The sequence below is a fragment of the Xyrauchen texanus genome, chromosome 26 (assembly GCF_025860055.1).
Source record: "Xyrauchen texanus isolate HMW12.3.18 chromosome 26, RBS_HiC_50CHRs, whole genome shotgun sequence".
Classification (NCBI taxonomy): Eukaryota; Metazoa; Chordata; class Actinopteri; order Cypriniformes; family Catostomidae; genus Xyrauchen; species Xyrauchen texanus.
The window spans coordinates 3,305,377-3,318,530 of record NC_068301.1 but is presented as its reverse complement, the minus strand read 5'-3'; the positions used below and the strand labels follow the sequence as shown (position 1 = coordinate 3,318,530).

Below are 13,154 nucleotides of genomic sequence, written 5' to 3'. Positions count from 1 at the left end.
AACCTGAATAGGGTTTAAAGTTTATTTGTAATGATTGAGGGTAACGTCATAAGGAACTCATGGAGGAAACGTATTAACATGTTTCTTATTTCTGCTTTGGGCAACTGGATAAACTTAAGCCTTATGCTCCATATGCTTACCTGGAATCAGAATTGGACTTAAAATGTGAGGAACATACCAACCTTTCGAAGGAGCCATTGTATCTGCAACATTTGGCCACAATGGTTCTCTCGGGCGTAGCGTCCCTTCCTCACCCCTGCCTGCAGTGTGACCCAGCCGGGGCTTTGCTAAACTGGAAACAGGTAAATTCCAATACTGGCAAAAACATAATGTCACCCTGTGTCTGTTGAGGCACTGCAGTTAGATTAATCAAACATATACACTGTAAAACATGAAAGCCCCATTAAATTTTGCTAACTTATTACTAATCTTTAACTCCAGTTGTCATGACAAGTTTTGGATAATAAACTCAAGTTTATACATTTTAAAAAAATTACACTTAAAGCAAACCATTGTCTTGACTGCTTGTGAGTTTTGTCTGGGTTTAGTGTTTGTGCGAGTGACAATGAGCGCTGTCTCTACGTGATTATTGCATTATTTTGATTTCACACACGTTACCCTGATGGTGTTTAGTGTTTGTGCGAGTGACACTGATGGTGTTTAGTGTTTGTGCGAGTGACACTGATGGTGTTTAGTGTTTGTGCGAGTGACACTGAGCACTGTCTCTACGTGATTATTGCATTATTTTGATTTCACACACGTTACCCTGATGGTGTTTAGTGTTTGTGTGAGTTACCCTGATGGTGTTTAGTGTTTGTGTGAGTTACCCTGATGGTGTTTAGTGTTTGTGCGAGTGACCCTGATGGTGTTTAGTGTTTGTGCGAGTGACCCTGATGGTGTTTAGTGTTTGTGCGAGTGACACTGAGCACTGTCTCTACGTGATTATTGCATTATTTTGATTTCACACACGTTACCCTGATGGTGTTTAGTGTTTGTGCGAGTTACCCTGATGGTGTTTAGTGTTTGTGCGAGTGACCCTGATGGTGTTTAGTGTTTGTGCGAGTGACCCTGATGGTGTTTAGTGTTTGTGCGAGTGACCCTGATGGTGTTTAGTGTTTGTGCGAGTGACCCTGATGGTGTTTAGTGTTTGTGCGAGTTACCCTGATGGTGTTTAGTGTTTGTGCGAGTGACACTGATGGTGTTTAGTGTTTGTGCGAGTTACCCTGATGGTGTTTAGTGTTTGTGCGAGTTACCCTGATGGTGTTTAGTGTTTGTGCGAGTTACCCTGATGGTGTTTAGTGTTTGTGCGAGTGACCCTGATGGTGTTTAGTGTTTGTGCGAGTGACCCTGATGGTGTTTAGTGTTTGTGCGAAAGTGACCCTGATGGTGTTTAGTGTTTGTGCGAGTGACACTGATGGTGTTTAGTGTTTGTCATGCTGTAAGTGACCCTGATGGTGTTTAGTGTTTGTGCGAGTGACCCTGATGGTGTTTAGTGTTTGTGCGAGTTACCCTGATGGTGTTTAGTGTTTGTGTGAGTTACCCTGATGGTGTTTAGTGTTTGTGTGAGTTACCCTGATGGTGTTTAGTGTTTGTACGAGTGACACTGATGGTGTTTAGTGTTTGTGCGAGTGACACTGAGCACTGTCTCTACGTGATTATTGCATTATTTTGATTTCACACACGTTACCCTGATGGTGTTTAGTGTTTGTGCGAGTGACACTGATGGTGTTTAGTATTTGTGCGAGTTACCCTGATGGTGTTTAGTGTTTGTGCGAGTGACACTGATAGTGTTTAGTGTTTGTGTGTGTGACACTGGTGGTGTTTAGTGTTTGTGCGAGTTACTCTGATGGTGTTTAGTGTTTGTGCGAGTTGCACTGATGGTGTTTAGTGTTTGTGTGAGTGACACTGAGCACTGTCTCTACATGATTATTGAATTTTTTGATTTCACACACGTTACCCTGATGGTGTTTAGTGTTTGTGTGAGTGACACTGAGCACTGTCTCTACGTGATTATTGAATTTTTTGATTTCACACACGTTACCCTGATGGTGTTTAGTGTTTGTGCGAGTGACACTGATGGTGTTTAGTGTTTGTGCGAGTGACACTGAGCGCTGTCTCTACGTGATTATTGCATTATTTTGATTTCACACTCATTACCCTGATGGTGTTTAGTGTTTGTGTGAGTTACCCTGATGGTGTTTAGTGTTTGTGCAAGTTACCCTGATGGTGTTTAGTGTTTGTGTGAGTGACACTGAGCGCTGTCTCGACACAATTATTGCATTATATTGATTTCACACACGTTACACTGGTGGTGTTTAGTGTTTGTGTGAGTTACCCTGATGGTGTTTAATGTTTGTACGAGTTACCCTGATGGCGTTTAGTGTTTGTGCGAGTTACCCTGATGGTGTTTAGTGTTTGTGCGAGTGACACTGAGCGCTGTCTCGACATGATTATTGCATTATATAAATTTTTAAGAGCAATATCAAGTTTATGACATTTTTTCACTGTAAATTTGACCTATTTTTATATTTTTTTACTATGCCAGCGTGGTCATGTAAATTACAACAGTTTTAAAGTGTACAATTTACAGGTTGGTCTGTAATGTATAATATGTGACCAAAATAAAGGCTTCTATTCTAGGCTTCTTCTATTACTTACCAAATATAACATTGTAAGTCTCATTTCTCAAATGTGAACAGAAATATTTGTTATGTAACCGCTGTCTTGGTGCTGGTTCAGCAAAATGTTCAAATTTGCTGATTGTGAAATATTATTTTTCCACAAACCGGTGGGCGTTACTATGTATAGATCTTTGCTACCAAACATGGCCTATGTTATTCAAATTTAACAAAAAAATAGTAGTGCACAAGTCATGGGTGATATGGGTGTGTCATCACACGCTGACCAATCACGGAGAGCGCTACAGGCACTACGGCGCCGCCCATCGAGTAGTTGAGCAAAAGATAAAAGGGGGTCCTAATAGTAAGTACTTGTAAATAGAATACCATAGGGTTCACAGATAACATTATAAATATAGTTATATCTGAGGCATTGTGTTTGAAAATATTAATAACACACGGAAATATATACGTCATATATTCAAGATAATGCAATCGTATATGTTATATAGTTCACAATAAAGTATAATAATTATACTATTTAGACAAAACCGCTAGCTTTGCAGCTAATCATCCGTGCGTGCGATTTATGTAATCCAATCAGAGGCCGTGTTTGGGATCACATGACCATTCCCCAGAATCGTGCAGGAGTGTTTGGTGTTGTTTCGTCGAGCTCGCGCTCATGGCGGCTGCACGGAGGGCGCGAGCAGTCCTGAAGCGCCTCTGTTTGTGAACTCTTATAGAAAGTAAACGTTAAAAATGCGGCGGGAATAAACGGAACAACCTCCGGTTTTACATTTTAAATAATGTTCGCAGAGGTAAGTCATTATTCGCCCACAATTTGGAGACAGTTTTGTCTTTTTAACCAATTCACGCACTGCACAGCTGACGTTGTTAGCTTAGCCGTGTGTAACCTGAACAGGTAAATAGACATGCACACTGAATCACACACACATACACAGTTATATGCAAACACACAGACTTTGACTAGGCTTGTTTTCAGTGTGGGATTACACACACTAATGCGATGGGATTAGATGTTTGTGATCACTGACAGCTAGCTCAGCTAATATCAGATGTAAAACGGTGTGTTTATATGATTGAAGTGTGTGACAGCTGTGTATAAGGGGTTCATATGTGACGTCTAAGCATGTTTGTGTGTTTTCGACGTGTTGCTGGATGATAATAGGTGGGAAATGACACATGCGACGTGTCGTGTGAATTAAACTTTGATTGTTGTCAGCCATATGTGTGTATAAATTCTTAGTTATCAACGTAACGTATATTTAAGTATAAGCACCTGTTTTGAATATATGTGACAAATAACCCCATGTAAACTTTGTAGTTCAAATTAGAGTCGGTGTTTTTGAGTATGAGCCGACACACTCTCATGGCGAAATCGTCAGGATTCATACGACTTTTCTAAATTCGTCTGTATGGTACGACTTTCACAACACAGCCAGTGACGTCGCTGGACATCGTTTCCCTCACAGTTACTTGCTTCTGTCACACACAACAGCTTCCTGTCATGTTTACACACTACTGATTGATTAGGTTTATAGATAATAAGCATGTTCTTAACGCCTTGTGCGTGAAACCCGCTACTTCTGTGTTAGACATCTTGGTGTTTGCGCGAACAAACTCGTACGAAATCATATGAAATGCCAACTCGTAAAATATGTAGGATTTTCATTAGACTGGGTTGGTACGAGCCTGATAACATTCCAGTTGATTGAAACGTGTTATGTGTGTGCGTGTGCGTGTGTATTCTGATTTGTGCGTGTTTAGCATCTATCAGTTTCACCGATTAATCAGTGGCGATAGTTGCTTTTTGGAACTAATGGTTATCAATAGTTACTGATAGTTTTTGCATTGTTTTGTCATTTCAAAATAAAAGTCCCCGGTTTGTTTTGTGCTTGTTTATACTTAAAAGTCCAAATCTTTTGTTTATTATTGTGATTTTGTTTTGAACGAAAAAAATGCATGTGAGATTTTAATCATTTTGGACTCGTTCTCTTGGCCCTCCATATTTAAGAAAGAATAATTTCTATATATTTCTATAAATCAATTTTAAAAGCCATCGGCTGATTAATAGGTTATCAGCCTTTTCCACCACCTTAGTTATCGTATCGGCAAAATCCACTATCGGTCGACCTCTAATTCTGATTCACAAGCTCACGATTCTGTTCTGATCTCGATTCAAATGGCTACATTTCTGTTACAATGTCCCTTTTGCTAACATAAAATTTTTTTTTTTTAATTATAAACAAACTTACTAGGTGCAATTTGAAAATATACATTTTTACAAATCAAATTGTATCATTAGTTTTTCATCAAATTGGTTACATTTTAGCTTTTGAAAAATGTTCAAATTCAGTCTATTCCATCAATTAATGTCTAGAAATTGCATATGTTCCTTATGTGTTTTTGTAACATTTTTGTTGTTCACTTGCATCATTGTTACTTAACATTGATATGTTTAACACAAGTTTAATCAGTACTGTCTCTTTAAGACTACCAGCATCAATCAGTAAGCGCATATAATGAGAGAAGGTTTCTTTAGTGCATCCATGTGTGATTGGAGTTGAAAGTTTCTTTTTTGGTGTTGTTTTAATTAAACAACTGATGCTAAAAAACCCAACGGGTATCTGTGGATCTTGTCTTTGGACACAGAACGAGTTAAACGGATCTATACATCTCACTGGTGAGTGTAATCTGAACATTTACTAGCCAGTTTTTAATCACAGACATTTTTAGTCGCATAGTGTAAGATTTGTTTTTACATGCATTATAGAGGGTTGCCACATAGAGCAAAATATCGATCTTGGGATTTAAGAATCGATATCGATATCATTCAAATGAAGATCGGAAAATCAATATTTTTACCCAGCCGTAGTTTTGACTATATAGGATAATTAAACCCGTGCTTACTGTGTAGTTCAGATCATAAGGCCTCATTGTATGATGCTGGTCATGTGTGGAGGTTTTTGTTTTTTTCCCGCCCCATTGTGGAACACCCAATTCCCAATGCGCTCTAAATCCTTGTGGTGGCGTAGTGACTTGCCTCAATCATGGTGGCGGAGGATGAATCTCCGTTGCCTCCGCGTCTGAGACCATCTTATCACATGGCTTGTTGAGCGCATTACCGTGGAGATGTAGCGCATGTAGAGACCCATGCTATTCTCCGCGATCCACGCACAACTCACCATATGCTCCATAGAGAACGAGAACCACATTATAGCGACCACGAGGAGGTTACCCCATGTGACTCTACCCTCCCTAGCAACCGGGCCAATTTGGTTGCTTAGGAGACCCGCCTGGAGTCCCTCAGCATGCCCTGGATTCAAACTCGTGACTCCAGGGGTGATGGTCAGCGTCAACACTCGCTGAGCTACCCAGGCCCCGTGAATGTTATTTAGATGTTCTGAAAATATGACAACAATCTGGTTTTATTTCAGCCTTTGATTATATAGTACTAAATTAAAAACACCTGTTTTGACTGTAGTGGACAGTTCAACAAATGCAAACTGGGATCAGATCGTAAAGGTGGTTATAATAACAAACTGGTTGAATGACATTATTCTGCACTGTTGAGATTATTCATCCACTGGTCACATTAAATCTGTGGCTGTGTTGTGTCGCCTGATGACAGGTGCATGAGGTGAATCCTCTTTAAGGACGCTCGCACGTGTCTCTGCCGATATTTGAGGACTGAAACACATTCACTATGTCTTTGGATTTCAGGACTGGACCTATAAGTTAATTTACAATGGCAAATGTTTAACTAGCCCAACGAACCAAAGAGTTTCTCACATGTGACAATATTACAGGTCATTTGTTTGGGTAAAAACTGGGCCATACCTGTGCTCTAGAACATAATGTGCTATTGCACATAATTGATGAAGTTTCTCTTTCATAATGCAGAAAAATCACATGTACATTTATTATCCATAGCATGTAGTAGAGTTGAATGTATGTATAGTTGAATGGGATACAGCTAGTTAAGTGTCAACAGAGGAATGCTGTAAATGGCCAGTGCTTGACTACGAGCGGTTGTCATGTTACAACACAGTAGCTCAGTTTACCTGCGTGTGCTGAAACTGTCACTGCGTGTGCCCTGTTCATGCAGAAGTTGTGAGATAAGCGCTCATGTCAATCTCATTATCTGATGTTAATCAAAGCTTTGGGAAGCTCCTAGTTATGGGGTGTTAATTAGCTGGGTATCAGTTATAAAATATGTTTATTTGGCATTGGCAGGCTGTTTTTTTTTTTTTGCACAGACCCTTGTTTGTTTATATAGTGTATCATACTTATAGTAATGAATAATGATCTCAGTAGACAGAAGAAGAAAAAGTGGCAACACTTAATGGCATTTGGGACTATAGCTGGCAATATATCTCTCTTTTTTTTTTGCCTATTGAGAATATTAAATATATCTCGATCATGTATTTGCTCTGTGTTTTCCGCAGGGTTTTGTGAGACTGTGCTGGGTGGACTTTGGTCCCCCGTAAGAAAATGTTGTACATTTTAAAGTTAAATGCATCAATCTGTTGCACTTTGAGAGCAAAATTAAGAGGCTGGATAGATCTATGAAGAACTTTGTGCTCTTGTAAACAATTTTGTGCAACATTGGTTGTATAGATATTAGTGGTTATGACACCAAAGTCACACCCACAAAGCATAAACGAGACCCAGTTCACAAATGGTCAAAACACAAAATCTACTATACATTTGAGACAGGACTCGTCATTAAGCATTGTCACGCGCTTGTCCGAGTAAAAAAGTTACTTGAATGTTATATATGTTTCTAAAATGATGACTGATGGCCAACCTAATAGTGTACCTATACAATCAACTCGATTCTCTGCGACAGAAATGTAAACCCCACTGGTTAAGACTGGAGACTGTTGTAACTAATGAGGCTTTTCCACTGCACGGTACAACTCGACTCAGCTTGCTTTTTTGGGAGGTTTTCCACTGTGGATAGTACCTGGTACCTGATTTTTAGTACCACCTCGGTCGAGGTTCCAAGCGAGCCGAGCCGATACTAAATGTGACATCAAAATCCTGCAGATCACTGATTGGTCAGAGAATCGTCGCTACAGGCGTCACTGGATTTCCGATACATGACATCAACCCGCTAGTTATAAAGTTAGCAACAGCGATAGCAGTATTGTTCACGCAACTTTCGGATTGTGAAAAAAGAAATGGCTGTGCGCAAAACCACGCCGTGGTCAATAAACAAGGTGCAGATGGTCCACTCGTTAGCGATTAGCAAAACGATAAAGTCTTTCAGGAAGTGTCTCAGCTGTTGGCCGCACACGGCTACCACCGGACCTTCCAACAGTGTAGGGAAAAGTGAAAATAAATGTAAAAGTGACTACAGAACTTTTTAATTTATTTTAAAATGTTTACTTCATGCATTAAACATCTTGAATGTGCTGGGCTACAGTGGCTGTTTATATGAAACGATACTTCCTTTGATAAAAATTAGAAATAAATAATTTTTAAGCCATTTCAGAGCCAGTGTTTCTCATTAATTACCTAGACTGTGGTGCCCGCCAAGGTCTAATTTGTCCCGCCACAGTATATATGTGAACCGAAAATGTTTTTACACTTCTCAAAATAACGAAAGATCTCTAACTTTGTGTTTTGCGCTGTTCCTTCGGCAAAGCGTCTCTCATTCCCGTCAGTCAGTAAGCCCCACCCCCTGCTGTACGTGTGCATGTGCGCATACTCAGACACACACACAAAATAATGCGTTCCCAAAATAAATCTTTTCGAATTTGTGTTTGTATTGCGTTTCGTTAATGTAGTTAATGCCGCATAAAGAAAAGAAAATAGAATTTGTTTAATTGTATGTTCAAAGGGAAAGTGGTCTTGCATTATTTTATGTTTAAATTGTTTCTTTAATACAAACATCTATAAGTGAACCTGCTGAATTTTGCCATTTCACGATATTGTAGATCATCACCTGTCAATTACCATCGCAGTCGGCATCTGGACATCGTCCTAATCCTATCGCCAAATCCTTGGGTGGAACTTTGTTTAATTTTTTGGGAATTGATTGAATTGTGAAAAGAGGTCTTTATATGACAAGTATGGAGGACAAAACATGCAAAAATAATAAATAAATACATAAATAAATAAATGTAATAATAAGAAAATAAATAAAGGAATAAATGTCTTGATAAAACAAATATAATTCGTTTTTAATGAAAGTTATTCCTGAATTTATTTTTGTATGACTTTTTTCCTTTATTTATTATTTTCTCTTTTTATTTTTATTCTTTAAAACTTTTTTTTATTCTTTCATTTGTTTTGTTTTTATTATTTATGCATTCATTTATTTTTATATTTATTTATTCCCACATGTATTTATTTCTATATTTAAATATTCCCACATGTATTTATTTTTGTATTTATTCTTACATTTCTGTCTCTTGTATGATAATGATGTGGGCGTGGCCTGTTTACCATTGGCTTATTGTAGATTGAAGCGTGTGCTCGATTACTCTTGTCTTGTTTTGATGTGACGTCAGATCATAGCCATATCACGTGTAAACTAAAGCTATTTGTGGGGCTAAAAACATAAGAGCTTAAGTCAATCCAAGATTTATTGGTTATACTACAATCACAAAATAAACGGGGAACTGTTTCTTCAACAAATCCACAAAATGAGCAAGCTTCATAAATGATATGATTTAAACTTTTCTGTGTATATAACTTAATTTTTTGATGTCTGCAAATCCATAATATTGTTTTCTGTTGTTATGATTGTTCATTATAAAAGATACAACCATGCTTCATTTCCCTGATCGTTTATGTATGTTTACATCTGCAATATAAATATAAAAAAATCTATAGCTGACTCTTCACATGTATCTAGAGAGTTGCGCGACATGCGAATGAAGTCGATAACCGTGCATCAAATAACTGTTTCATTTAGAGTAGAGGTGCTTCTTGATGTTTTAGGAGAGCTGTATGCCGGTATGAATGTTGAAGCACATCCTGGATTGTTAAACTCTCTGCAAAACGTTTCCTGCATATTCAAAATCTGTGCGAGTCAGAGGGTGCTGAGGTGGGACGTCCATCTGCTCACGATAAGTGCTATTGAGTCTTAACCAATGATGCACTGGAGCTCCGCAAGGACCGCCTCCCTCATTTCCATGTTGTACACAGAAAAGTAAAAATAAATACATGTATAAATAAATAAATATAATATATAAATATGGAAATAAATATATGTGGGAATAAAAAAATAAACAAAATAAATTAACACATAAATAAAAAAAATATGCAAAATAAATTAATAAATAATTAAAAGTTAAAAAGAATAAAAATAAAGTTAAAAATAAATATAGAAAATAATAAAGGAATAAAGTCATACAATAATACATTCAGGAATAAATTAAATTAAAAACTAATTGTATTTGTTTTATCAAGACATTTATTCCTTTTATTTATTTTTTTATTATTACATTTATTTATTTATTATTTATGCCGGTTTGGGCCTCCATAGGTCTTTATATGACAAGTAGTTGCGCAAGTGGGGTTAATATATAAAAAGGGATTGTTGACGTCACCTGTAGCCGTAGTGTTATATGCGTGTGTCACTCTTTTCCTGTTAAGCAGAAGGCATAGATCTCGATTTAATACACAGTGTTTAGGGGCAGTGGCACTCGAGCTCTGGGTTTTTACACCAATCTTAAAATAGACACAAGTCTGACTGCCCTGAATTAAACTCTGTTGGCTGATAATGTTTTTGTGACATCATATTCACACTTTAAACCTTCGGGAACTCTAGCCCAAGGTGGATTTTGTTTATAGGTCTTTGAATGGCGGTCAGTGGATAATAATCTTAGTCAGGCTAAAGACTCTTCTGACCTCTTCTCTGAGGACATTTCAAGACACGATGCTTAACCAATGAGACCGCTGTAGTTTAGAGACCCATTACCGTTACAGCTTTACACCTTTCTGTACACTTTACCATTGAGAAATGTAGGATTAGGCAGGTAGTTTATGTATGAGATGTAATAATGCCCACTTGCAGCTCTTCGTTTACATTACGTCTCTTTTCCCGCCGGATGAAGATAACGACACTATGACCTGCTTTGGTGTGAAAACATGATAAAGGTAAAACGCCTGGCGGATTATTGTGTGTTTGATGATAAAGAGAACAGCTTTAGTTTTCTAGTCCGTGGTGGCTCATAATCTGCTGTTATCTGCTTTATCAGTTTGTTTGGTGATAAGAGAGGCTGAAACTCGCTTTTCAGAGCACTCCGGAAACATTCCCGCTGTTAAAGACGTTATAGCAACAGTCAGATCATATGTGCACTCGTACAGTCTCTTTCATCCAATATAAACTCTTAGACTGATAATATTAGCTAGTACAGTATTGAGTGATATACCAGTTAAATCAATATACCGATAGCGTGTTAGCGTGCGCATCAGCCGGCAGAACTTTAAATCTCTCCCGGTCTCTTAATTAAGGATGAAATAAAGACATATCGCCATGCTGTGATCTGTGTTACTATCAGACACTCGAGCAGCAGCGCTCCTCTCGTCTCACGTGTCATCATTATAGTTTTATATGATCTCAAGTTACGTTAAATGACATCAAGCAACTATTCGACAATGGAATTTTTTTTTGTATTATTGCCGAGATTTGTAGTTACAAATGACAATCCACCGAGTGCAACGCTTGTTAGTGTTTTCCATGAAGACACCCACCAGAGTTTTGTAGACAGCCGAGGGGGCACGAAATTTGACGTGGCTGCCTAGTAATTCTCTATGAAGGAAAAACCCTGTATATTTGTGAAAGCCTAGGCCTGTGTCTCTTATAAGTTCATATTCTTATTCTGCTGTTGAAAATTATCAAGAGTGCGTAATTTTATAATTCGCTATTGATCTAGTAACAGCTGCGCCCCGTTTGATTGACAGGCGACTTATGTGTGTGTGCGCTGAACATGCGCGTGATCGTGATCATATGAAAACAGTCTCCTCCCCTAACCAGTGCATTTTACATTTCAAGGAAATCCACTCTTAAAAATAAATGAGTAAATGCCATTTGAACTATTCCTTTAAGTATCCCTAAAGTGTTGTTTGTTACATGTGCAAATTTTTTTTTTTTTTAGCTGTAATATTTTCGAGTCTTGTGACACAGCAGCCATGTACAAGCATGTTTGTTTTTCCCACTGATAGCAAACACATGTATGCATTGTGGCAGGAAAAAGGATGATCTCTAGAACATTACAGCAGCACCCAGTGAGGATTTGTTATGCTGGCTTTATGATTCATCCCTCTGAACAAATCCATTGGAAGTCAGCAGAAGTCCTGAATAATCTACCGAGTGAATCGGCAGGGGTCACAAAGTTCAGGGTACTTTAACCAGTTGTGTTGTTGATGTTGTTGAGCCGTGGAGGTTAAATCAGTACGTTTGTATGGCCTTTTAACGGTTGACTTTTAACATGACGTTAGCTCCACATCGCAGCTTATGATGCCTTCCTTTGGAAGTTCCTGCTTATGAGTTCAGAAGTCGTACAATGCAATGTGCATTTTTTGGGATGCACTGATCGATCAGCCTCTGGTCTCTATCAGCCGATATTCCTGTATCATTGCATCTGCAATCGGCCGATCATGCTTAAATTTTTTAGCACGCATGAAATCAAAGATACGCCGCTACACTAATGAATTAGTACTTGCTCAGCCCTCGAAATAGGGCATTGAGGCCACTGGATGTGGCAATTATATTATTATTATTGAGGCATTTTTGTAGTCTGAAAGGTCATAATTGTATCACATTGAAATAAATAAAAAGCACCATAATGTTAATAATATACAATTCTATATATTTATTGTGTACATACTAATGGTAGATGTAACAAGGTAAAAGGGAAAGGATGCGGCGAGAACCGGCTTGACAATATAAATAATAAATTAATAATAAACTTGAACAAAAAGACAAACACATGCCGGGCAGCTGCTCGTATGTATCTATCTATCTAGCTAGCCTGCTTCCAGTCACCTTTATGCCTCTAGAGGGCTTGATTAGCCTGATAAACAAAAAAGAAAAACTTTTACATTTTAAAGTTAAATACTTCCATCTGGTGCACTTTAAGAGCAAAATTAAGCGGCTTGTGTTGTGCTCTTGTAAACAGTTTGAGCTCTTAAAGCTGCAGTAGGCAACTTTGAAATAAATTGAATTGTGAGCACCAGTGCCCCCAATTCTTCCCCATATACATGATGCTCTTCACCCCCAACCAGGGTTACTTGACAGCTGTTCACAAACCGAGCCAAGGCCTGCCTTTCACTGAGTCCGTGGTGCTAACTAATTTCTCACAGGGCTTCATGTAACTTAGACACCATGTTTATATATATATATATATATATATATATATATATATATATATATATATATATATATACTATATTTTTTTTTTTTTTTCAATGATAAATACTACCTACTGTAGCTTTAAGAATTTCGTACTCTAAGCATTCTGTAAATCAGGGTACAAACTAGTGATGTCCGTTTCA

The 13,154-nt window shown here is 38.0% G+C and overlaps 1 protein-coding gene across 3 annotated transcripts in view; it reads left to right on the top strand.

The window, feature by feature from the left end:
- Window positions 1-3,293: 3,293 nt before the first annotated feature.
- The window catches only part of LOC127619785 (sorting nexin-13-like), a 46,010-nt gene continuing 36,149 nt past the window's right edge, over window positions 3,294-13,154 (top strand). For all 3 annotated transcript variants that reach the window (XM_052092768.1, XM_052092767.1, XM_052092769.1), the window contains exon 1: window positions 3,294-3,436. In XM_052092768.1, coding sequence (XP_051948728.1) covers window positions 3,425-3,436 — 12 coding nt within the window. In that variant the 5' untranslated portion in view covers window positions 3,294-3,424. The remainder of the gene's footprint in view (window positions 3,437-13,154) is intronic.